Source organism: Panthera pardus, unplaced genomic scaffold, assembly GCF_024362965.1.
Source record: "Panthera pardus isolate Hobbes unplaced genomic scaffold, ASM2436296v1 HiC_scaffold_25, whole genome shotgun sequence".
NCBI classification, from domain to species: Eukaryota; Metazoa; Chordata; class Mammalia; order Carnivora; family Felidae; genus Panthera; species Panthera pardus.
The window spans coordinates 65624571-65652167 of record NW_026526821.1 but is presented as its reverse complement, the minus strand read 5'-3'; the positions used below and the strand labels follow the sequence as shown (position 1 = coordinate 65652167).

At 40.4% G+C, this 27597-nt stretch overlaps 2 protein-coding genes across 7 annotated transcripts in view; one reads left to right on the top strand and one right to left on the bottom strand.

Moving 5' to 3' along the window:
• Nucleotides 1-11878, top strand: part of PIGF (phosphatidylinositol glycan anchor biosynthesis class F) — a 105720-nt gene extending 93842 nt beyond the window's left edge. For all 4 annotated transcript variants that reach the window (XM_019413284.2, XM_019413004.2, XM_053890663.1 and 1 more), the window contains exon 6: nt 11549-11878. In XM_019413284.2, the coding sequence (XP_019268829.1) occupies nt 11549-11662 (114 nt within the window). In that variant the 3' untranslated portion in view covers nt 11663-11878. The remainder of the gene's footprint in view (nt 1-11548) is intronic.
• RHOQ (ras homolog family member Q) overlaps nt 8937-27597 on the bottom strand; it is a 38451-nt gene continuing 19790 nt past the window's right edge. The window contains exons 3-6 of one of the 3 annotated variants that reach the window (XM_019413473.2): nt 13955-14119; nt 13542-13637; nt 12471-12577; nt 12124-12246 (exon numbers count right to left, since the gene is read on the bottom strand). In XM_019413473.2, coding sequence (XP_019269018.1) covers nt 12246; nt 12471-12577; nt 13542-13637; nt 13955-14119 — 369 coding nt within the window. In that variant the 3' untranslated portion in view covers nt 12124-12245. Of the gene's footprint in view, nt 12247-12470; nt 12578-13541; nt 13638-13954; nt 14120-27597 lie in introns of all 3 variants that reach the window. The other 2 variants (XM_019413399.2, XM_019413555.2) reach the window with 2 other exon arrangements.

Here is a 27597-nt window from a genome sequence, read left to right as displayed (position 1 = left end):
TAGTTCTGTTTTTAATTTTGGAGGGAATGTCTGTACTGTTTTCCACAGTGTCTGGACCAGTTTGTGTTCCCACCAATAATACACAAGTGTTCCTTTTTCTCTACATCCTTGCTGACACCTGTTATTTCTTGTGTCTTTGATTTTAGCCATTCTGATAGGTGTGAGGTGGTATCTCGTTGTAGTTTTGATTTGCATTTCCCTGATGATGAGTGGTGTATATATGTCATTTTTAATTTTTTTTTTTTTCCTTCAGTAGTATGTTATGGAGCTCATTCCTTGTCAGTGAACATTTACATATATATATATAATATTCCATTATTTGGGTGAAATCATATATCAGTTTCTTATGAATGAACATTTAGATTGTTTATAGTTTCACAATTACTGTTTTACTGTTATAATTATGGTGATTATTATCATTTTTAAGCATACATCTTTGCATATTTGTCAATTTTCTCTAGTATAATTCCTAGATAATAGCTGAGTTAAATTTTTGATATGTATCTCACTTTCCAAGGGCTTTAAAGGGATTTGGATTATATGTCTTGCACTTAAATGCCTATTTTGAGTCCATTCTTTGTTTTCCAGTAGATGTCTCCTAGACAGACAAGTTGTTCTTTTATGTTTAGTAAGTCTGGTGGGTTTTCCCTTCCCTATTCTATTCATCTATTATGTGTTATAGACATCCCTGGAGGTTTGTGTCACTGATACCCTTTTCAAGGTTTTAGTACTGATAAAGGTTTTTGTTTATATTTCCTTGGCCATCTCAGTGATCACTAGGAGATGGAGACTCATTTGTACTCAAGTTACCATCTATGGAACTTAATTTCATTCAACAGGGTCAGTGATTTCTAAATTGGAGCAGGACAATCAAAATCATTGAAAAGTATACATAGCAAGTTGTGTTTTAATCTGTAGTAGATTCATTACTTTCAGATACATGCAATTAAATCTAAATACAAATTATTGATATATAAAACACTATGGGCTATCAGCTTTAATGAGTTGGTAAGGTAATGTGTGATTAACATGTCAGTTTGCATGTAGATGGAGTATTTCAGAGTGTAAATGTTTGATATTTTACACCTGTCTAAATCATAAGTAGAAGTAGAAACTGATATGTGGGGAGTAGATGTGCCTTTGTAAAATCTGGGTTTAGGTTTGCATAGAAAATATATATGTTGATGATTTTCAATCTATTTATCTATTTTGGATTGTCCAGGCTTTTAGCTACCTACTCTCATTTTTCTACCTCAGTGCTTATTTACAATAAGAGGTAAGCTAGATCCAAATCGATAGTTTACTTTTTAAATTAATGTAAAGTTTCCGTTTGAATTATTGACTTTTAAAAAAGATTTTCCAGCTTGTTAATTTCTGTAAAAAGTGTTGGTCTTCATTAAGAATGTTTGATTCAACTGGAATATTACCAGTTCTTTTTTTTTTTAATGTTTATTTTTCAGAGAGAGAGAGAGAGAGGGAGAACTGGGAAGGGGCAGAGAGAGAGGAAGAGAGAGAGGATTCCAAGCAGGCTCTGAGCTGTCAACGCAGAGCCCGATGCAGGGCTTGAACTCACGAACCGGGAGATCATGACTTGAGCCAAAGTCAGACGTTCACCCAACTGAGCCACCCAGGCACCCCTATTACTGGGTCTTTAATTGTCTTTACTGTTGGGTTGTTTTCAGAGTGTTCCAGGTCAATGACCTACATATTCACTATAATCTTTTTAAAATTATGAAACCTACTGTTGGTGAAATGATAATGTATAATTAATCGTCTTTATTCATATAAGAATCACCTGCTCCTCTCTCTTTTAGCAGTTACTTGCTGACAAACTAGAGAAATGATGAGGCTTCATTTTTTTCTTTCACTTTTTAATTTCAGCAAACAAGTTGTTTTGTTCTGTTCTTCATAAGTAACTACATAGAGTAAGTACTCAGTGTGGCTCTTGATACTGACAGAATCTGCCAGAGTAACAAATAAACCTGATAAAGAAATATGGCATTACCTCAAAATGGAGATTTTTTCTAGAGCAAAATTTCATAAGAAGAGACTACTGTATATACTTAATATTATCTAAAGCATAACATGTATAAAGAAGACATTTTAGTTCTCTGTTCCTTTTATTTATATTCTAGTCAGAGGAACAAGAGTATCTTGTCAAGTGAGTATTTCTTCTTTAAAAACACACATACAAACAACCCCACAAGAAAACATTTACATGTATTAGTTCAATTTTCTATACTTTGAACTGAAATCTGACTTTGTATAAAGTTCCAGAGGCCAAACATAAGGTTATAATGATATGAGTTCTGTATTGAGCAATTTCAAGCATATTTATATTTCTAAAATCATTTCATCACCAAATGACTAAGAAGGTCTATTGAAAATATGTAATCTTGGGGCACCTGGGTGGCTCAGTCGGTTAAGCGTCCAACTTTTGGTTGAGTGTCCAACTTCTGCTCAGGTCATGGTCTCATGGTTCATGGGTTTGAGCCCTGCATTGGGCTGTGTGCTGACAGCTTGGAGCCTGGAGCCTTCTTTGGATTCTGTGTCTCCCTCTTTCTCTGCCCCTCTCCCACTTGTGCTTTGTGTCTCTCTCTTTCTCTCTCTCTCTCTCTCTCTCAAAAATAAAAATTTTTTAAAAAATATGTAATCTCATGAAAAAAGTTTTTTTCATTTACTAGTATGAATTTTAAATAATGACAAGTGACAAAAGAGAGTAGACATCTTTAAAGTTGGAGGGGAGCCTTCTCTTGCAGGTGGCAGGAAGAGGATTTGATTAAAGAGAATATGGTATGGTGGCTACCCACAACCATGTTGGTCATTTTTATTGTTTTTAAAAAAAATATTTGCAAGATATCTTCTCTTCCCTGCTTTAATTACTTGCCTTTAAATATCAGCAAGAAAATAAACATTTAAATTGCCTGTAACCCAGGCAGCCCCCTTTACTCCCAGAGAATGCTCATGGTTTTATAGTTACTGACAAAATAAACATTCTGACTGTGGAAAACCTTTGTACATTATAATTATTTGCTGTAGCTAAATAGCTACGTAAGTTCCTACTGTGTACAAAGCATATATTCAATGTAAGTATAACAGGTAAATATTACACAAGACTGGATTTAACTGATAACAATAATTTAGATTCAGATTTAATATGCTCTAAATGTTTTATAGAATAGTTATGAGATTTTTATCTTGAAAATGTCTTAATTCTTTATCAAAAATGCCAGTGTTTCATGTTATTAAAAAAAAATGAATGTGAGGTTAAGAAATGTTGGTTATTCTGAGCAAAGGAAATTTGCCATAAAGTTTTTAAACCCACTTGTTTTATTAATAGGTAGATAATGTGATGATTAAGAGCTATTGCTAGGTTCAAATCCTGGCTCTGCCACTTGTGAGGATTAAATTATATAATCCTTCTAAAGTACTTAGTTCAGAACCTGACACATAGTTACTGCTTAATTAATGTTATAGGCATTTGTGACCTATAAAAGGACTAGTTTAATGACTGTATTTTTAGCATTACCATAAAATACAAATTCCATTATTTGGGTTTTCAAAGTATTGGAGAGCGCATTGATTGCCTCCTTGTGTTATTTGTACTGCCCAGGTTTAGGATCTAACCCTGATTCTCTTTATTGCTGGGGACTCAGAAATAGCTTTTGTCCACCCCTTCCCTCCCCTTCCTTTCCTTTCTCCCTTCCTCCCCTTCCTTCCCTTCTTCTACCATTCCTTCCTTCTCTCCTTCCTTCCTTCTTTTTTCCTTCCTCTTTCTTCCTTCCTCTCTTTCACTCTCTCTCCCCCTTTCTTTCTCTTTCTTTCCCTTCTTCCTTTCTAAAAGGCCATAGTTTAGATCTCCTTGGAAAAGCTTGAGTAGTTATTATATTGCATTTCTTTCCACAAAAGAATTTCATATAAATGCCATGACCACTGGTGGTGTATGTATTTTAAACCATAAAATTTAATACACTTGCAGGAGAGAATTGGAAGTTAATATTCAGAGCTTTTGTGCCTAGAGAACCTACAACTGCCTTTAAACTCTGCACTTGAGTGCTGCTATCTCTAAAATGGAATTGAACCAGATAATCACATATCTTCTGAGTATACATATTTCCTATAAAGTTAAAAAGCAAAATTGAGCATTTTTTAAAAACAATTTAAAATTGTTTTAAAATATTTGTACTTATTCCCATAATCTATATAAGGCATTGTTATATTTAAAAACACTTTTTTGTTTTCTCTAGTTTTAGGTTAAAAATTTTGTGAAAAATATATATTCATTTTCTAAAGTCACAGATGCTACAGATAATGCATAAATTGAAGCTAGGGATCATAAGGATTACTGGAAATACTGCTAGAGTGAGGGATAAAACTAAGATCATGGATTTAATTATTAAAGGGTGGCATGTTTTTAGGTTAATTGGTGTTTCTGTTATCAAAGGTATTATACAGTGTTGTAGGCAGACCAAAATAAAATACTAACATATGAATAGGATTTATGTTTCAAGCATGAGGAAAAAAAAAACCTATATAATATTTAACTGACAGAAAGTGTTTTATATTTATTATTTATTTTTTTAATATGAAATTTATTGTCAAATTGGTTTCCATATAACACCCAGTGCTCATCCCAACAGGGGCCCTCCTCAATGCAATGGTTTTGTATTTAAAAGGTGGGTTCATTGTATGGTAATCATGCTGATAATACTCTGCCGGCAGGACTTCCACATGAGAAAGACTGGTGCTAGCCAGGTTAATTTATTTTCACAATCTTGGCAAGGAGCACTATAGGTTAGCATCACTTCAACAAAAAGTTGCAGGTTGGAGACTACACACCTCTCCACAAATAGCTCTTCTAAACGTGTGCTTGGTCATAGGAAAGTGGTACGGTATGCCTGGATCGGTGCAGACTTAAACCATAGAAATGCATTTGGGTGAGTAGATTCATCTATAATGTATTTCTACATCAGACAAGAAATAGCATTTGCTTTAAGAACATCTGGAAAAACGCATCACTAACAATCAAATACACAGGAAAATACAAATGATCATTTAAAGCTAGTGGAAGTGTCATCAGGCTTTGAAAGATGAATTGTGTCATGCCAATGGACATTTGTGGTAAATGAGCACAATAAACTAAACATTAAACGGTAGCTTGTGGGAAATTTAGAACTAGCTCCCTGGGTTTTATCTTACTTTGTTATCTGGAGGAGCCAGTCATCCTAGTGATTGTGAGTTGTTCTGTTTCTAGGTTTTCTGATCTGTAGAAAGATCAGTTTCCCTAGGATATCTATGATATCCTATACCTTTCTAAAGATTACAGTTCCGTTGCAACACGTATTTTTAAGAATTTACTGTTAAAATTAAATATCCAAAATCAAATCATCTTAGTTTCAACTTAACTGCTTGGTTTATAGTAGGGGCTCAGTAGTTTTGAGTGAATGGAGTCATTCGAATGAGACTATTACAAATGACACACACGTCTACCAGTGGTTGGTTTAAAATCAGTTTTTGTACTTATGCTTCTTAAAGTTTACAAAAACTGACAGCCAGGAGCAAAATGTGCCCTTCTATTTCTGAGATGAGGCTACATATGGTTAATATAATGCAGTGTGTTGTATGGCTTTTAGAGTTTTCCTGTAAGCTTTTACTCCCCAGACATTTCATGTGAAGATTGGCATGTATTAAAGAGGATTACCAAGGCAAGGGAATAGTTCCTATAGCACAGGATAACATTGCTCATGAACTATTTTACTTGTTCTAAACCGCCACTTCTAATTATTACCTAGCAGTGTCAGTTACCTAAGAAATACTTAGTGACCATATAAGGTTTTTTTTTAATAAAGTTTATTTATTTTGAGAGAGAAATAGAATGCGCGCACGTGAGTGGGGGAGAGGCAGAGACAGAGGGAGAGAGAATCCTAAGCAGGCTCTGTGCTGTCAGTGCAGAGCCCAGCGTAGGGCTCTATCCCACAAACTGTGAGATCATGACCTGAGCCGAGATCAAGAGTCAGATGCTTAACCGACTGAGCCACCCAGGTGTCCCAGTGATCATAGAAGTTTAATTTTTTCAAGTTAAAACATATAATATACAAAGTGATACCAATGCATGGTGCTTCACAGCTTTCATGACAGATTCTAAAATAGTACAATTGCCCCATGTTTTAAGTACAAGAGGTACTATTATCCCTGTTTTGCACATTGGGAAACTCAGGCTCCAATGGTAAGCGACCTGGCCAAGGCCATGCAGCTAGAAGTGGTTCCACAGCATAGCCCGTTCCTACCCCACTGACTGTGCTGCTTACTCCCCAGAAGAGCCAAAGAAAGCTCCTAAGCAAAATATTAAGGATTTTTTTTAAGTGGCCTAATGTTTTTGTACAGTTATTTTAAAACTTCTGTTGAATATCTGAAACTAATTTCAGAAAAAAATCCTCCTCTAATTTCAAATACCTGATCATCACTTTAGGACACCTGCGGTAGCTCATAAATTGCCATAGTCAGTGACTTACCTGACTAGCTGTCACGTGGTGGCATCAAAACCTGTGGACGCCATTTTGGTGACAGGAAAAGGGTGAAAATCTACTTGCATTTAATATGTATTAAAGGAACCTAAGTACTATTGTGCAGATTATAATAAAATATATTTAAGTTACTTACTCTCAAATCACATAACAAATGCCATCTACGTTACTGAAATTGATCCTTAAAATGCTGAACCAAAATGTAGAGGGTCACTGTATTACTTTGGCTGACTAGAACAGTTAATAATACTTGTGAGGTTCGAGTACAGTGATTCTTCACCAGGAGTCCATAGGTGGGGGGTCTGTGAGCCCCTGATATTATATGACATATACATACAAAACCTGTGGATCATGTTTGGCAAGAAGGAAACAGTTTAGTTCGATGTAGTTTTTAAAAAATATTTTTAAAGTACTTAACAAATTTTGGGAAGCATTTTTTTAATAGGATCAGCTTCAGAGATTGTGTATTTGGGGAAATGATGGTGTTCTAGATTATAATGGCAACTTAGATGTGCCTACTGGGAATATGAACTAAAAGATTATTAGCAATTTATAGCTCACATGTACTATGTGCCAGATACTGTTTTAGGCATGGTGCTAAGTACCACATAGTGTATTCTGTCGTTTACTCATTACAGCAATCCCCGTGAGGTGGGTTTTATGATGAGGTACGTTCCTCACTTCACAGGTGAGAAACCAAGGTACCGAGGTAAGGTGACTTCACAGGGTTCCATATTTAATAAATGGCAGAGCCAAGATTCAAATTCAGTCTAATACAAAAATTAGAGTTCTTAAATCATTCTGTACCACTTAGAGCATACTTTGAAAAGTCCCAAGACTATATAGATACATCAATAATGCCTGATCAGAAGAGAGCAGTGTGGTCTTCAGGTGGAAATAAGCTTGTGTAATTTTGAAATGTTGTTCAGCCAGCAAGAATATTGATTTAACTGAGAAAACATACAAAATTAAATATGTACTTACTGAGAAATTGTTTTTTAGCTTATTAGGGTGGAATTGTTTTATTTCTGAGGTTAACACAACTTATTGCTGATATCATGTACCTAGACCCTGTAATATAGGCCTTTCTTAATGTTGAGTATTTTAAGGAAACACTGACCTTTTTTGGTTTAAGTGATGGAAAAACAGTAAAAAGTCATTTGGTTCAGAGAAAGGATAATAGTAGTACTCTAAGCAAGATGCTTTGTTCATGTGATGTAGCTACTTATTTTTAAAAATAGGTTTTCTAACAGTTAATTGTAATCATTTTACCCACTTGCATTAAATTTTGTCATGCAACAGGATTTTTTTCTTCCATTTAGTGGTTAAAACATTTTGTTACTTTATAAAAAACTGGATAAAAAGGTGATCATTTTCATGGCAAACACTTGTGAATGACTTTCTTTACATGAAGGTCTTTGAGTTTTCTATTTTCTTTAAACAAAACAAGATAATTATATATAGCTATCCCAGATGACCATAATTTGGAGAAATGTCTATAACATTGTGGTTGGATTGTCTGTTCAGTAGATGATACCACAGTTGTTTTAAGCCTGCTTGTAGCATGAATGTTAAACTTCAGAAGCATCTCTGTGTGTGAGACAAGTACACAGTTTTAAATGGAAGACCCCAAGATCAAAGTAGGAAAATGTGTGATGAAGCTGGGATAGTTTGATAAGTCATTATGAAATCTGTTGCCATTGTGTAGTTTTAAATTTTTTAAAGCAGTTGTAAGAAGCTTAGTAGGAAATTCAGTCATGAGGACTTTAGAGGAAAGGTGATTTAGTGGGCAGCCTCCCACTCAGCTGCTCTTTTTTGCCATTCCCTATCCTGGGGATAAAAAATCAGGAAGGTTGCCCTTAAATGAAGAAATTCTCCTTTAAAAAAAATGTGTTAGAGTTAAGGGCTACTTATTTCAGGAAAGTCAAGCAGGAAAACCTGATCCATCACTAGCAAGCAGTCTTCAAAGCCAGTCCAACATTTTAACTTGCTGATGGCTTGGATTTCTTGAGAACTGAATAAATAGCAAGTGTTCTAAGCCCTCGCCCCTCATTAGACAAAACTTTTAAGCTAATATTTCATCTTTGGCATTCCACCGGAGGTGCGGTAGGCAGCTGTTTAAAGAATGTGCGTGTGACTGTGTATGTACGTGTTTGGAAACAAAGAGCCATACTGAAATTACAGAGTGATTCAAGTAGAAGTGACCCAAATTGGAATCTGGCTGGGATTCACGAGGGATTATTATTCTGTCTACACTTTGACAATGCGCTTTTTAACAAAGTGCAGGTGCTCACACTTGGCTGGTGATTAGACTCACAGCATGAGAAACAGAGGAATGAGTATTATCCCAAATGTTTACATTGGGTGTTAAATAAAAACTAAGGTAAGAAGTTCAATGCTTTACATAGATAGTAAACTATGCATATTATTTTATTTATAACCCCATGTGTTAAAATGGGACACTGTTAAAGTAACAATCACTTAAAAAGCAACAACCAACAAACCAGTATTTAATTTGGTACTTAAAAGTAATAATTAGAAATCAAATGGAAGCAATGCCTAAAGTAACTAATTCACAATAAAAACCATTAATTCAGGCTCTACTTATTAGAAATAAGATAATTCAACATGGGCTAACCTAAAATGTATCTGTAGAGACAAAAAAAGGGTACAAGTTAGCAAAGTATTAAATAAGATTTCAGGGAGCCCCTAAAATTACTCTTGAGAACTTTAGAATTGATTATATGCAAAAAAAAATTAACGGTACGTTTCTTTTAAATTCATTCATACATGACCTTATTTGAAGCAATGCATTTGCATTAACTAGCAAAATTCATGTCAGTCAGATATTTTTGAAGTATTTTATTTCCCAGATATTTGACTACTTTGAACTAGTTGTTCCAGTGATTAGTCTCAATTTCTACTGAAACTTAAGTCTTTAATGAAGACATGCTTCTGAAAATAAGGCAATTTTTCTATAATCTGCTTATGAATAGAAAACAAATCTTTGGTTTTTAGTTAAAGTGACAGGAAGGATTGAGTGCAAAAAGAAATCCTAAAGAACCAAAGCAATGAAAAGGCTCTTAATAAGCAATGGGAAACTCCAAACCCCATCAAGGTCAATAGAGTACCTAAGGCACCTCAGGTTCAGATGATACAATCATCTTTGCTTAGAGTTCTAATAATCTATGTACAGGATTTTTACCATCTTAAGAATGTGCAGCTGAAAAGGTAAGGTCCAAAAAAAGAAGAGAATCAGAAGAGTTGATAAATGGGAGAGATGTTGGAGATCCTCTCGTTTTACCTCCCATGTTTATAGATGAGGAAACTGAGGCCCAGGCAGGAAACAGAGGTGACATCAGAGTTTGTGTTTCCAGATTCCTAGTCCATTTCTCTTGGGGCAGGACAAATTCTAGCTTTTAATTTTAACTGGCTAGTAAACCCAGGTGTGGAAAGTTTCAGAGGTGAATTTGAGAAAAAAAAAATCCCCATCAAACCCCCAAAGTCAAGTTGGAAATGTATAATACTTTACTGTCTTAATTCCTTTATACCATGTGTTGGACAACTTAACTCATATACTAATTGATTTATGCAATTATTTTCAGTTCTAAAAATAGCTAATAATTAATAGACCCAAATTAAGTGAGAAAGTACATAAGGATTCCATTTGAGCATACATAAGGCCATGGTACTTAATGTGAACCATCACTTCTTGGGAGAAGGAAGACATCCACTGTCCAGTTCAGAAAGAAAGTTCCTGACTAGTTATCCAGTAGACTCTCCACTCTTCAATGGGGAAGATGATGCTTGTATTTTTAAAAATCTCTACAAAGCTCACATACAAGACAGTACATCCTAGATTTGTGACTGATAATGAGCATTTAAGGCTGTCATTTTCAAGTATAAAAGTTTAGTGTTCCATTACCCAATCTGTGCAATAGACACAGCTATTAGCTCAAGTCATGGAAATTAACAGAAGCTCACCAAAGACATAAATAAATCATAATTTAGTCAACAGCAAGTTTAAATGTAGGAAAGACTGGAGAAAATTTTATGGGTTAGATTATGCTTCTCTGAACCGCATTAATTTGTTCACACGGAAACTTTTTGTCTAACACTATTGTCTGTTGCATGGCACTTGGAACAAGGCGGATCCACAGCAGACCAAACAAGAAAGCTTAATTAGGTTATAGAACTAGTAATTAAGATGGTTCACCTCTAACACAGTTCTATGGCCTGATCCCCCAGAGAAAGATTAGAAATGGCTCCAGTATACCAAGTAAGCTTCTCAGATGAACATAATTTTTTTTAAAGCAGGGCCTTTCACCTAGGGACCGGCATGCACTGCTTGCGGATGAAAGAAATCAACATTATTTACACTTCTGGCTTGCTTGATGTAATAGTGCGAAACGTAACATGGCTGGAGAAGATAGGTATTTAGAAGCCAGTATTTAACTGACGCTCTAGGTGTGTACTGAAGTTGTGGCTCTAGAACTCCTGCTATGGTTCCAATACCTGTGTCTGAAAGGTGACATCAGTTTTATTATGGAAGTTGCTTTGTTATAAATTCCATGTAACATGCTTGAATTCTAGGTCTGTTCTCTTTAGCACAGATTCAACTTTCTTCTACTTTGGTCAACATACACTTCTCGTTTCATTGTATATATAAGCCAAGGTGGAAATTAAAGAACAAAATTGCCAACTACTTCAGACAGCTATATCGAGTCCAGGATTATGACAAAGTCTGACCCAGAATTTTAATTTGTAATTTTAGGATGTATCTCATGCAGTTTGGGGAGCATCAAACTAAATCTACAGTCGCCAGATGCCTTGTTACAGCTGAATGCACATAAAAATGTGTACATTTTTAGTGTTCGTGATAAATGCAGTTATGACCTTATTACACTTTTGGCATTCTTTAAGAAAGCACATTAAGCTTTAATATAGAAATATTTAGGTTACACTTGTGCTCAAGTAATAATAAAACAGTTGTTCTTTTTTGATCTCATACATTCTCTCCTCAGGTATGGCCCATCTCCTGTACGCTTGGAGCGACCTTTGGCTACGTGGCTGGCCTTGTGATTTCACCACTCTGGATATACTGGAATAGAAAGCAACTTACATACAAGAACAATTAATTGGAGCAAAGGGAGAAGATATTTCTTTGTGCAGATTCCATAAAGACTGTGCAGAAATGTATATGGTCTAAGCCAGGCAGTTCCATTTACAGCACTGTTGTGTTTTTTTTGTTTTTTGTTTTTATGTAGTTACAACATGATGTGATTGTAGCTTTTTAAACTATGAAACCCCTGAGAGATTGTACCTTCTAGTTGAAATAAAGTATTTATAATAGATTGTGGCTTCAGATGCTGTTTGCTGCTTCTTGGACCTTATTTAAGAAACATTCTTAATGAATTTTATAGAATTCTGAGGACAGGGTTTTTTGGGTTTTTTTTTTTCTTTCAAGTTTTAAACCGCTTCATTATCAGATGTCTGGGTATAGCTGTAGCATTTCATATGCTTTTTGAGAGAAATGGACAGTTTCCTTGGCCACTGAAGATGTTTCTCACGTGATCAAACAACAGTTTATACATCTTGATCCTATTCTTTTTTTTACTGTGTGTTTCTTTGGAGTTAAAATGGCTATGATAGCCTCATCAAAAACAGTCTTCAGTCCCTTCTGGGTTAAAGCCGAACATTCCACATAACAGCATGCTCCTATCTGGGAAAGAGGAAAAAACACCACAAACATATAAAATCTTTCTTACACATTTGGTATGATGCAACACACCATTATAAGGAAAATGATAAAACACAGCCGTGCAGAAAGAATGAAATCATTCATAGTCGTAAAACCCAGGAATAGCTAACTTCAAAAGTAAGCATATACCCTTCCGCACTTATTCTATGAAAATTTATTGCATCAAGTATTTACTGGTTACCTACCATATGCCAAGCACTGAATGTCTAAACCAATTTGTCAGTGAAGCTATCTGTCTTTTTGTTTTAGGAAAAACTGTCCTCCAAAAAGTTTTCTTGCTTTCTTCTGCCTCCTGATAGTACATTTAAAAAGACTTTATTAGATTCTGTTTCCACAAAAGACCTATTAAAGTCACATCTGAAAAATAGAATCCAATAATGTTAGGGCCAAACAGAGAAAAAAAGTAAGCCTAGCTTCGGGGAGAGGAAGAATAGAAGTTAAAAGTTATTGTGCACAACACAGTTGTATATTTTTTAGAATGCGAATGTTCTCTATCTTTCATAAAAGGGTGGAAGAAAATTCAACACGCTTCTTTTCAAACCTAGTCATACATTTTTGCTTTTAACTGCAGATTTAAACTCATCCTGTGCCACACCACACGCATTTACTCCATGCGTCTTAACCAAAGACAGAGCCTGCGTTGGCGCAGTACAAATGTTTAAGTGATTAAAAAGGGCTTTTTTTGATGCCTCTTTCTACACGTGACTTACTAGGAAAATACTGCTGGCAACGTCGTGCAGGTGTAAGAGCCTGGGCTCTGCAATCAGGCCTTCCCCGCACTCCAGCTCCGCCATTTATTAGCTATGGGACTGGACAAGTTATCTGACATCGCCACGCCCGTTTTCCCTTCTGTAAATAGGGAACTGGTCAGACCTACCCGAGGAGGTGCAAGGATTACATGAGATAATGCATGTAAAGCACTCAGCACAGTGCCTGGCATACAGCAAACGCACAATGTTAGCTTCTATTATTACCGAAGCTTGTCTTACATTCACTTTTATTTTTATTTTTTTGTTTTTGTTTTTATTTTTGAGAGAGAGAGACAGAGACAGAGCAAGTGGGGCAGGGGCAGAGAGAGAGGGAGACACAGACTCTGAAGCAGGCTCCAGGCTCTGAGCTGTCAGCACAGAGCCCGACGTGGGACTTGAACTCACGAGCTGTGAGATAGTGACCTGAGCCGAAGTCAGACGCTCAACTCACTGAGACACCCGGGCGCCCCTTACATTCATTTTTAAGTTCCGTGAAGGTTCTATTACCTCTTTTGCTAGTTTCTGTCCTTGTTCCACACAAATGGGTTTTTCTTTCATATCATTCAGTCTTGCTAAAGTTTTGGGGTCATCTCGGAGATCAATCTAATCAAGAAAGTTCAATATGTCCCATAATGTTACAAGTCTTTAAAGATAAAGCCTGTAGTCCCATTTAATCCCCACATATCAAGAAGAGAGTAAAAAAGAGAACTTCACTTCTAAAACCCCAACTAGTATGATTGCTTTCCTTTGGCACTACTTTTCCCAAATTCTTATTTTTCTACAATAAATAGAATGTATTATAACTTGCAGCTGAGATTCAACGTGCATTATCATTGGCTAAACTTTAGTACCATTTGAGAGCAACCCCACAAGATATGCCAGAGACTCTTCTTCAATGGGTAAAATCAAAGCAGACATACCTGAGTTCCTATTAATAAAAAGGGTACGTTTGGTGCGTATTCCTTAAGTTCGGGTACCCACTCCTCTTTCACATTTTGAAACGAGGCTGGATTTACCACAGAGAAGCATATAAGGAAGACATCGGTCATTGGATAAGATAAAGGCCTCAGACGATCATAGTCTTCCTAAGGAAGAGAGAAAAACCTCATTAGTCCCATTTCTTTAGTTTATTATGTATGTAAGACTACACGGTCAAGGAAGCAAAGTCCGGAGAATTCCACAAACAGGAAGTATGACACTCCACATAAAACAAGAAAATTCCATTTGTTTTGTTACTCTTCCTCTTGAGGTTACTGGTGGGCTAAGGATGTGACAGTATCATTGACAACTACAACCAAACTTGGAGAAAATATATTGTGATTAGTAAAGCTGTCACTAGAAACACCGTAAAGTTTGCACAAAGAATTGATTAAAGCTGGAAGTTGTCAGAGTATTTTGGTTTAAAATGACTAACATATGCCGAATGTGTACTGCACGTCAGGACGTGATCCATACGCTCTCCCCTGCGTTACTCATCTCATCCTTGTAACAATCATATGACAGAAGTACGATTAAACCTGTTCTCCAGTGTAAAAGGAGGCACAGAAGTGAAATATTCTGTGCAAGGAGCTACAACCAGAGGAACGGACATGGGATTCAAACCCTGGCAGTTTTACTCCAGAAGCTATGCCTTAACCACTACATATCTTCACCGAGACCATAAATCTTTGCTTTCCCTCTTTATATAGTTCTCTTAACTACATGTGAGCACGTGTATGTAAATTTACAGATAGAAAACATATAAAGTCAATGCACAAAAATCCCCCTTTCCTCTTCAATTTCCATTCCCTTCTCCCACTGTAGGTGTTTTCATGTGTACCTTTCCGGTTCTCTTTCCATGCATATAAACCCACAACTGTCCATATTCAAACATCTGTACACAGAAGAGATCAGTCTGTGTTGTTCCACATCCTTCAAGTATTTCTTGGAGATCTTTCCAAACAAGAATATATTAGACTGCGATATAATTTTATTTACTATTTTTTTAATTAAAAAAAAAATTTTTAATGGTTTTTTTTGAGAGAGAGGGGCAGGGCATGAGGAGTGGAGGGGCAGAGAGAGGGAGACACAGACTCTGAAGCAGGCTCCAGGCTCTGAGCTGTCAGCACAGAGCCCGACACAGGGCTCGAACTCACAAACTCCTGATCCGAAGTTGGATGCTCAACCGACTGAGACACCCAGGTGCCCCTCCCTTATTCATTTAATTTTAGAGAGAGAGAGTGAGCATGTGCATGAGCACAGATGTGGGGGAGGGGCAGAAGGAGAGAGGGAGAGAGAGAGAATCTCAAGCAGGCATGGAGCCCAATGCAGAGCTCAATCCCACGGCCCTGGGATCATGACCTGAGCCGAAATCAAGAGTCTGGACGCTCAACCAATCGAGCCACCCAGGTGCCGCTAGACTGCTATAAAATTTTAACCTGCTCCTTTGACTTCCACAGAAGGAAGGGCTGTCCTATCGATGGCTGTTTTAGCATCTCTCTATCACAAAAGGCAGAGGATCCTGTTTTGCTTACACTACTCTCTATGACACAAATATTCTGCTTATTTACATTCTGGAGAGCAAGCTGTCAGGACTCTATTTTTGTCGTGGTTAGATTCTCATCTGGTTTCAGGGAAGCTTTATTCTTCGTCTTGGCCACCACCCTTCACAACTAAAACTGCACAAACACAGAACTGAAGTTGTATTAAAAACACTTTCCACTCAGAGTTCAGCAGTACATTTCCCTTGCGGGACAATTTTCTTTCCATGTCATCTTCCAATGTTTTTCTTAATACAATGTCCACACAAGAGTGTTAATGTCTCCAATTCTTGACTTTGCAGTTAACCCTTCAGTTTTTCTGTGATCCTTTCAAAAAGCACACTGCCAGTCTGGAGCTGGGGAGCAGTGGAAGATTTCTCAGGTATTGGCTATTACAGGACAAGAGGAGAAATGCCCTCCCCCATCTTCTTTAGCCTTCATTTTTACAACAGGGGGCCTCTAACTGGTTTTGAATACAGCAGTGCTCTGGCGTTAACAAATGATGTTAATGACGATATCAGACAGAGTGGGTGTGAAACACGTTGTACCACACAGAGCCAGTTACTTAAAGAGGGCTACTATGGGGGCACCTGGGTGGCTCAGTTGGTTAAGCATCCAACTTCGGCTCAGGTCATGATCTCGTGGTTCGTGAGTTCGAGCCTCAGGTCGGGCTCTGTGCTGACAGCTCAGAGCCTGGAGCCTGCTTCAGATTCTGCTTCCTTCTGTCTCTGCCCCTCCCCTGCTCGTGCTCTGTCTGTCTCTCTCAAAAATAAATAATAAAAACATTAAGAAAAATTAAAAAAAAAAGAGGTTACTGTGAAAAATGCAACACGTTTTTACAAATCAGTTTGAGTGTTCAACAGTAGACGAGGGGCATCAAATAAATACACTTTCTGCTCTGCTGCCTATACAACTGAATGTCCATAGGGGAAGTAGGACAGCATTAATGTTAGCATTCTACCTGGCACTCTAAGATGCTGAGCAAACATGGGCTCTGAGCATGGTCAGGGAGTGAATGTGTGGGTGCTCTTGTTAAAAATCTCTCCTCAGGGCGCCTGGGTGGTTCAGTCGGTTAAGGGTCTGACTCTTGATTTCTGCTCAGGTCATGATCTCACGGTTCATGAGATAGAGCCCCACATCAGGCTCTGCCTGCTTGGGGTTCTCTCTCTCTCTGCCCCTTCCCTGATCATGCTCATGTACACACTCTTTCTCTCTCAAAGTAAGTAAGTAAACATTAAAAAAATCTCTCCTCATACATATCCATTTTTCCCAGAATGAGAAATGAGGAGACTATCTCATAGGATTCTGAGGAATCAATGAAATAATGCAACTAAAGCATTCCGCATGGTGCCAGGCACATGCAAGAATTCTTTCAAGGCTGCACCATAAATCCTTCATCCCACGGGAAACCAAGGCTCCTTTTCCTCTGCAATTCCAGGCCGGGTCCCCTCCGTCTCACATCAGGGCTGGTTTCACATCACAGAGAAGAGACTCGTTTGTGAGAAAGAACATTTTCTCCACTGGCATCAAAATACACAAATCAAGCTGAGGTCTCCTGAGGACAGTATAATTTTCAGATCAATGAAAGAGAATGCTATATTATCATTGTACTAATTAGTCATTTTGGAACTCAAGAGACAGGACTGCTTTAAATGTAGCCAAAAGAAAGAAAGAAAGAAAGAAAATCAAATTAGATTTTTTAATGAAAAATTTTTATTTTTCAAGCAAATTTACCTCATCAGGGAAACAGAATGTGCACTCTTTCTCCAGAAGGGGATTACCAGAAATCAAGAATGCAAAGTGAATGCAAAGTTCTTTAGAAATGCTTAATAACATTAATGCAAACATTCTACCGAACATAGATCTGCTGTACAGATTCCTTTTGTAACTACAACGAATACTGACTTTCCTCAAGGAGAGACACGCAGACATATAGGAAGGAAACTGGCCTAATCATTTCTAGATACCTGTTAAATTGCAGATTTTGTTGGAATAATTAAAATGTGATAGATTGAGATTATTAAAAGAACAACAAAGAGAAGTATCCTAAGAACTTCTTGAAAGGCAACGTTACTTCTTACGTGTGAACTATCGAAAATGAACTTCTAGTAGTCGTGGCCAAGTGGTTAAGGCGATGGACTGGAAAATGAACTTCTGCCTCTAATCTGCTGTTAAGTAACTGGCAGTTATTATAAGAAGACCCTTCTGCTTCCATTCAGCATGAGTAATTGGAAGCCCAAATATAGATAGCAAATTAAAAAAATAAATTATCCCCTGTGCATGCTGCACCCTGCATCACCGTATGAAATTGTTTGTGCCCACTGAGAAGTATCTTTCTGTTTTTTTAAGTAGGCTCCACGCCCAGCACTGAGCCCAGTGCGGAACTCGAACTCACAACCCTGAGATCAAGACCCAAGCTGAGATCAAGAGTTGGAAGCTTAACCGACTGGGTCACCCAAGCATCCCCACCACTGTGCAGTATCTTGAGTGAACTTAATAATGTGCAACGAAGATTTGGATTCGGGGATAAATAAGCCGAAGCACACAGAACTTTTCATATCCACCTGTACATATGAAATCGGCGAAACAAAGAAAGTGGGATGTGGAGCAACAGTCCTTACTTTTAATTTTTTTTTTTAATCTTTATCTTTGAGAGAGGTGGAGAGAGAGAGAGCAGGGGAGGGGCAGAGAGAGAGGGAGACACAGAATCTGAAGCAGCTCCAGGCTCTGAGCTGTCAGCACAGAGCCCAACGCGGGGCCCAAACTCAAGAAACGTGAGATCATGACCTGAGCAGCAGTTGGACGCTTAAGGGACTGATTGAGCCACCCAGGCACTCCACAGCCCTTACTCTTAAACAGCCACTTAACCAAAGTCAGAACTCCTCAAAGCTGGTTCTCTAATGTCCTCCTAATTAACCAATCGAGTGTATTTAAACCAATCAATTTAAAAAGGCAGATATTTAAATATCTCCTCATGGTAACTGGAACATTCTCAGGAATAGAGAAAAGCGTATTAAAAACGAGTACCTTAACATCAAAACCATGAAAAACAACGGTGAGTTCGGTCAACAGGATTGTTGGATTACTTAGTGAAATCCTTAGCTTCCTACCCAACTGGCAAGGTACCAGAACTATCAGTTTTTTAAAACTGTGTCCTGATAGTTTCATGGATAGGCTCTCTCCATTCCTGTCAAGAGTCTTTGATCTGTGATGATGACAACCTTAACCCTTGAAAACTATCATACTTTTACAACCTGACTGGAATCTGCAACAAGAGACAAGAAACGGGCTCCGAGAGGAAACAAGAGGTCTTTACATGCGACAGAGAGCTGCGGCAAATGCCCATCGGTCGGGAGACCTCTCTTTACGTCAGGACAGCCGACGGTGCCCTGAGCGCCCCTACTTCTGCACCACCTCTGTCCCCTTCCTGTGGACCTGGGTGCTCCCTCCCACTTTTGTGAATCCTGTGTAAAATGCACGTTTTTAGGCCACGTATGCCTATTAGAAATACATATCCAAAACATACACCTTAAGCAAAACCACTCACGGTGGACAGCGCAGTCCTTGCCACGTTTTGTTAGCTGGCATGCGACCACACGCTGGTCACTTAAAATCAATCAGCAGAGATTCACTGAGCCCATATGCCATGCGAGATATTCCCAAGATACGCACACACAAAGAAAGGAAATAACTGTCCCCTCTGGAGCTTGTGGTTTAGTTGGGAATTCAGGATGTATGCATATAAAAGATAGTCATGGGGCGCCTGGCTGGCTCAGTCGGTAGAACGTGCGACTCTTGAGCTCGTGGTTGTGAGTTCGAGCCCCATGTTGAGTGCAGAGATTACTTAAAAATAAAATCATTTTTTAAATGTTGTTTTAAAATTTATTTTTGAGAGAGAGAGCATGAGCGGGGTAGAGAGAGAGAGAGAGAAAGAGAGAGAGAGACAGAGGATCCGAAGCAGGCTTCTGCTCTAACAGGAGCAAACCCTATGTGGGGCTCCAACTGACGAATTGTGAGATCATGATGTGAGCCGAAGTCGGACGCTCAACTGACTGAGCCACCCAGGTGCCCCTAAAATCAAAATCTTAAAAAAAAAAAAAAAAAAAAGATAGTCATACACAATGAAAGAAAGAAAAGTATAAACTAGAGTAGGCTGAATATATAAGTGCTTCATCCAAGAAACATTAATAAGCACCTACTATGTGCCCAGAATGGTGCAATCATCAGGGAAATTAAGGAAGGAGAAGATTCAGACCATATCTGATTTGTAAAACACCTTATAAACATGTGGAAAGCTCTCTCATAAGATATCTGTATGTCCAAACAAAGGCAATGAGCTCACATGGGCGATGTTGGCCGTGCACCTCACCAGTGCTTCGCAGACCTCAAGGCCACAGCCTAGAAGACGACACTGCAGTGCTGGTGTGGCCACACGCAGAAGTTTACCTCTGAGGAGGAAGAATTGAAAGGTGTGGAGAGACACAAACATTTCTTTTTTTTTTTTTTTTTTTTTTTCAACGTTTTTTATTTATTTTTGGGACAGAGAGAGACAGAGCATGAACGGGGGAGGGGCAGAGAGAGAGGGAGACACAGAATCGGAAACAGGCTCCAGGCTCCGAGCCATCAGCCCAGAGCCTGACGCGGGGCTCGAACTCACGGACCGCGAGATCGTGACCTGGCTGAAGTCGGACGCTTAACCGACTGCGCCACCCAGGCGCCCCGAGACACAAACATTTCTAACAGCTTCTGCTCAGAGGCATTTCCTAGTAAGGGAGACAAACGTATGCAAACACTTTTAGGACAAATCAGAATGGGGTAAATGCCAAGGGTTACGGTCATTAGGCAATGCTAAGAAAAGACTTAGAAGAGGCAGCATCTGAGAAGTGCCTTACCAAATGGAAAGGACTGGCACATGTATGACCTACTGGCCACGTGGCCTTGGTCAACTCATTTCTTAGAGGCTTAGTTTCTCTGCCCATAAAATGGGAGAATGTCAGTGACAAATGCTTAGAAGGCAGGAGGTTACTTCGATTTAGGAAACAAATCATTTATCAAAACCTGTAAGAGTTTTCCTCTGTAACAACCTACGATGAGAAAAACCGAGACCACAGCAGAAGAATTCTTTGACAGGCCCCAGGCATCTAAAGTCTAGAACAGCTTCTGACTACTTTAAGAGATAGATAAAATGTAAGACAAGCAAGCAAGAATGCCCCTCACAACCGGTGGCTTGTGAAATATGCAGGAGCAACTTGGTCACTTCCCAAGTGCACAGTAGCAATCTCCATCCAAACATCTGTTTCTAGTAAGAAGCCCAAAATAGGTATCAGGCATGGCTCTTAAACCCTCCACCCCCCAAAGGGTGCTTTACCAAAGCCAAGGGGCCACCTGCACTCCAGCTAGCTTCTGAAGATGGAAAGTGTTGTGTCTTCCATCCAACTTATAAACACTTCTGCAGTAATTCTCGGTGATAGCAGTCTGGAAAGCCTCGGCCTCTCTGTATAGTGTTTTTGGTCACCTTTGAGTTCATTTTGCATTTAACTCTGTGAAATGAAAGTATCACTTTGCACCCTGTTAAAAATAACTTTGCTTTTCAAGGAAGCTGGGTTGGGTCCCTTTGGGGAGCGTTTGGTTCAACAAGCATCAGTGAGGAGTTTATTGAATTTGCCCATCCCCTCCTTGGACTAAAGAGAATTGGGGGAGGAGAAAGAATTCTGTCCAAGGGCTATACATTCCTAAGAGATCACTGTTTTTCAAAATCTTTGCAAATATTTGGCTTTATTATTATTATTATTATTACATATTTTTAATCTTCAGTTCGGTTGGGAAACGCTATTTCTAGATCACTGGCTGAGTAGCTGTGGGCAAAAAAAAAATTCTTAAAACTGAAGGTTTAGCTTCTAACTTTTGGCGACTGTCGTCTTCATGTATTTGGATTCAAAGTAAGTCAGTCTTCCAATTAATTTAACAATTATTTGAGAGCTAGTGAACCAGTTCTTTGGCTTCTGTTCCATCGCTATCTTCCTTGTGACCACCTGACTGATCACTTAGGATCAGCTGGAGAAAAAGGAGAGAAATGAGACGTGGGGCAGCAGAAAGCACCCTAAGGGACTGGCCAGTTATGAACTAGCACTTCCCCGTCTCCAAAAGGAGAGGCCTGAACAAGACGGCCGTATCACATGGTTAAAAATGCTCAAACTCACACTTTTCACCCTTGTGAGAAGCCCTAGTAACAGATTTCATGTGGGAAGAGGTTTCAACTACTGGCTAAAAATCAAGCCTTGGGATTCTATTTTATCGGAGCTGACCCCACAAGGCAGAGAGGATCAAGACTTAGCTAAATATGGCCCTTAGGCAAGCTTCATTTCCCCATCTGTGAAGGGAGAGTAAATATAGCATACACATGTTAAGATAAATGAGAGAGCCGGTCAAGTGTTTTGAGCTCTTCAACAGACAAGCCCGACTTTCCAAAAAAAGACAAACCACAACCTCAGAGGCAGTGCAATTTCTTATGTGCACCATGAGATGACTTCCCTTGTTGTAAAGGATTTGGAGCCGAAATTTTACATTGTTTGCAGCTCTAATTAGAAGTCTCTTTCACTAAAACGGAAGTCAGCTGGCCTAAGGCATACAGAAAGAAGGTAAATGTCGGGTCACACTTCCATGAAGTATCCTCCTTTTCTAATCTTTTTGGTACAAAGTTCATATTGGGGGCCTATTTGTTCATTCATTTATTCCACCAAGTATCTGCCAGCGAGGTGCCGAGCACCCTGAGCGCTACAATGAAAGACAGACATGGACGCTGCCCTCGCGAATTCACAGTATAATAGAGGAAAGGCGCCTCTCCACTCGGGCAGTACTGTCCATGTTGGGGGGGTATTTTGGAGATTTGGGGGTGTTTCTGATCGTCAACATGAATAGGGGAACTCTACGGGGACCTAGGGACAGAAGTCTGCGTGCTACATAACTTGTATTAGGAGAAATGCTCCCAGGTCCCACACGATTGGTGAGCATACTGCCAGGCATTGATGAATATGAAAAACCCTTTGATAATAACCTGAATCCGGGACCTAACTCTGTTGTATATAAAGAGCATAAAGTATTTGTTGCACAGTTTTAATGAATTTTCTAGGAAGGTAATTTCAGGGCAAATTGAAGGAGAAAGGTAGACTGTACTTTATTTTGTTCAAGACATTACAGGAGTTGCTTATCATTGTAGAAAACTGCAAGCCACTCGCACTATCGCTCTTAGCCTGGAACCGCCAATAAAACACAACTACGCTAGTCAACATCTATGGCTGTGCATTGATGGCAATTCCACCTACAGGTGTAGGCTTCTGACTACTTCACTGTGATCTGTGGAGTACTCAGCCCTCGGAACTTAGGTTTTAATACTGAAATAAACATTTTTATTGTGAGTTACTTCCTTTTACTCTCCTACATAGCATAAGATGTTACACTGACTTAAAATTATATGCAGAGAGAGGTTATACCTCCTGTAGATTTCATTTGAGGATAAGGAAAGGAGACGCATTCGTTATAAAAAGGGGAGATGGGTCTGATATAGTTAAGGCACTGAGCCAGGCATTTAACAAAATAAGACAGAAGTGACATGACATGCAAATCGGGATAGTTGCATTGAGGGACAAGAGCCAGGTACTAGGAGAGAGAGCAGCCAGGAAGACCAGAGTCAGTTGGAAAGACCTCTTGGAAGAATCAACACCTAACGTGAGCTCTGTGGGACACTTTAAGGAGCCAGATACAGGCCAGTGTGTGCATGTGTGCAAAAGCCCTGAGGCAGAAACGCCAGGGTAGATGCTGAGGGCCCGGGGGGGGGGGGGGGGGGGGGGAGGGGGGGGGGGAAGGCCAGAGTGACAGACAAGGGGGGTACAAGGGGGGTAGGAGGGGTAGCCATCCTGGATCCTTAGAGCCTGCTGCAGTGGAAGGAAAGTCATTTAAAAGTTCAGAAAACAAAGTCACGGAAATTTGTTTTTTAAAAAGGCAATTCAGGCTGCTTTGTGGAGAGTGAATTAGAGGTAGACAAGAGTAGCGGAGAAAGGCCATTGCAGTAATGCAGGTGAGAGAAGACAGTGGTGATGGCACAGACTAAGTGGTAGCCGCTGACAACTAGAGAAATGGTGGATTCTAGATCTACCCTGGAAGCGGACTCAGCCTTGGGTGGATGGGCTGGGTGTGGGGTTGAATGTCAGAGAGGTCTCTGGATGAATCCAGGGTCCAGCTCATGCAGCTGGATGGATGGATAATGTCTTTTACAGGAAGGAAGCCTGTGGGTGGAGAAGCACACCACAGAGAAAACTCAAGAGACCAGTGCTGGATGTGTTATGCTTGAGAGGTCAAGTACATGGTCAGGAAAGTGTATCTGAAGGAGCTCTCTGCCTTCTGAATTCCTGGCCCAGCTCTAGATGCTTCCTTTTGGCGGAATCAGAAGCATCTCAAATGCGACATTTCTGCACTGTACTTATTTCTTCCACTTCAAATCTGCAACTCCTCCCGTGTTCACCATCTCAGTAAAAGATATCACCACCCAATCGGACCCAAGCCGGTCCCCAATACCTGGTAAGACAGCCCCTTGCCCAGCTACTCACTGTCCTTCCCCTCCCGGACTTCCTTACCTGGGCGGCTTCTACTCATCTTCCAGGCGTTGGTCACAAAATCTCTGTATCCAGCAAACCTTCTCTGAACCCGCGATTCAGGTTTAGCGTCCACTGCTCTGCGTTTCCACAGCACCCTGGGCCTCTCCTGCCGTCTCATTTCTCACAACGTAATAGCACTGCCTCCCTTCTCATCTGTATCCTCCACAGACTCCCTGAGGCAGGGACAATTCAATGCCTGGCTTATAGTAGTTGCTTATTAAATTCTTGTTGAATTGAACGAGGGCAGTGCGTGGGAAGGTGAAGTCCGAAAGGTACACTGCAGCCGGCTCACGGCTGGCCTGCGCTGGGCTTGCTACAAAGCTGGAAAAGGTGGATCAGGTGTCTCGATTCTCCAGGCTAACTTCTCATATTGCTGTCACTGCTGTCAGCCAAGAATCAAACTGTCTCCTGCGAACAGGGCTCTTTTTCTAATGTTGCACCAATGGGTCCAACCCATCCGCCTGAATAATGGAAGCTAAAGAGTAGAGCCTCAGACTGAGGCACTTTCAGCATTTTTAGTTCCTGCTACTGTTCTTCACCACTGTCTTTTTTCATTGTCTTGACATTTATTTTACCTAGGTAAGGAGGATACTGTTGACTGTCTATCCAGCACCCTTCTACTTCCTCCTTTCCAAAACTGATGGAGTTCAGACCCATCTCTCCTCTACCCAGACACATGCCTCCAGTGATTCTGACTCCACACTAAGCTAAAAGAACTCCTAGTTGGGCTAAACCGATCACGGAGTTTCATTCGGCACGGTCTGGTCAAAGCCATTGGTTCCTGGGTGGGCACCTAAGTAGTCCAACCAGAATGAAGTAGGTCTGGATTTTCTAAGGGGCTTGTTGCCTGCCCCTGGGCTATAGTCATTGGTTCTGGGATGGGCACAGGACCTAAGCAGTCCAATCAGAATGAAGTATTCCCCAGATTATCCAAGGTAGCTACCTTCTTATTCTTCTCCTGCTGTTCCTCCTCTTCTCTATCTCTCCCTCCTCCCATCCACCCCCAGTCAATATGCAAGGATTTGCCACTCACTGGCCCCATCTCTGCAGCTCATGGAGACTATATGGGGATGGCCCCCTACATCAGCCAGTGCTGTGGTCCCTGCATCACACTGGAGTAGGTGTCACCCCAAGACTAGCTACACAGAGGGAGGCGTATATGAGTACCAGGACTGACACTTCCATGGAGCAGCCCTCAACATCTGGGCTACAGGTATCCTGGGCTTCTCACAGGAGGGGCTGTGGGGGACCACACATGGAACACAGACAGCCAACACAGAACTGGGATTATGGATGGGCCAAAGCCAGAGGAAACACCATTTGTGGACTAACGCCTGCCTTTCTCTGCTTTTGAGGCCAGGGAATACCTTTAGGGAGTCTGAAGACTTTCATTGACGTATATGTTTACTCCTGGGCTTTTAATATACTAGGAAGCCAAGCAGTCAAGCAGCAAGAGAAGGCCCTGGGAACTGCACTCTGATTAAGCCTGAAACACTGGTTTCCTCCATGCCGGGATGAGGCAGCCAAACTGCGTGGAGGGGTTAAACCGTGACTAACAGGCCCATTTGGAATCTGAGTACTTGAACCACACTCCTTGGCCAAACATACAGTGCAATCTGCCATCGGAGGACGAGGAAGATCTCTGGGCAGGCGGTTAAGATCAGGACAACCGAATGTAGTGTGCAAACACACTTTCATGGAACAGACCCTTTTAAAAAGACACACGCTTTACGTTGGGCTGCAGAACAGTTCTGCAGCCAGGCAGAGGTGAATGTACTAAATGCCACTGAACTGCACACTTTAAAATGAGGAATTTTACACTGTGTGAGTTGCACCTTAATTTCCAAAAAACACACACAGGTCCACAAGTATGCAAGACCGGGACCCTGTGGGTATGCACATGTACATGTACACACACACACACACACACACACACACACACTCTCTCTCTCTCTCTCTCTCTCTCTCTCTCATGGAGATTTCTCCGAAATTCAGGGAGATATTGCACATGGCAGAAACATCCGGGGTTAGGTCACCATGACACTCCCCCACGGTGCTGAGCAGGCTTATCCTCCTTTGTGCGTGTTCTAGACCCCTGACACTACCCATTCTGCTTTACTTCCCTCATCCACTCCCCCCGCCCCACCCCCATCTCTGTATGACAGAAGGTTCCCAGCAAAGCCCTTCCAAGCCTGCAGCATGTAACTGTACCACCTTATTCCAGCCTTATTTCACTTCCCAGACCTGAGAAAAGCAGCTTGCTTCTGCTTTCACGAGAACGCCAGCTCTCCCACTGAACCAGCACCATTAGCCTATGAGATAGGGCAGCTCCCACTTTACAGATGAGGAAGCTGAGGCTTGAAGAAGCCCATCACGTGTCCAGAGGCACAGGAGAGTGGGGCAGAAGTGAGGCAGGAATGCATTCCTAAGAACGAGTTTAGGCCCTCTTAGCCCCTTTATTTTAACCAGGCAGCAGATCATGGGTTTGGTACACAGACCTTTTGCATCTTTGACTCACAGGCTTACTAGCTGTGTGGCCTTGGGCAAGTTACTCACCATCTCTGTTTCCTTTATCTATAAAATGGACTAAGCTTTGGGAAGACTGAGTACGAACGGCACTTAGTGTACGTGGTGGCCGCTAGCTTAGGACCATGCCCAGTGGTGCTCCTTCGCCATTTATTTCAGCCGATTTGGGGCAGAGGAATAAACAGGTGGCAAATGAGGGTTGAGGGTAAAATCGACTTTGTGAAAAGCACACTGAGTGGTTTTGCTCGTTTAAGAAATGCGTATGTTTACATGGCAGACAAGGACTGAATACAGCTGCACCAATACACCTGAAGTGTGTTTTTTATTTTTATTTTTTTAAGTTTATTTATTTATTTGGGGGGGGAGGGGCAGAGAGAGAAGGAGAGAGAGAATCCCAAACAGGCTCCACGCTGTCAGGGTGGAGCCTGATGCAGGGCTCGATCTCAGAACTGTGAGATCATGACCTGAGCCGAAACCAAGAGTGGGACGCTTAACCAACTGAGCCAGCCAGGCGCCCCTCAAGTATGTTTTCTAAAACAAAGGCTAATGAGACCTGAGCAGTGAAAAAGTGTCACACACACACGTGGACTATGACATGGCCACCACAGTGCACACAGCCAAAGGCAGTTTTCGGTGGCTGGCTGTAAAACGGAAATCAGACACACACGTTTGCACCAGCAATTTTGTGTGTTCCAAGAAGCTCAGCCAATCCAGAAGCAGGACTTCCCATTATAAAGAACCTGACTAGGGAGATGGGACATGTACTGAAGCAAACAGAGCCAGAGAAACAAAATCAAAGAGAAATAACACTACAGGCAGACGAGGAAGCTGGCAACAATAAAACTTGGTAAGAAAAGCACCAGATAA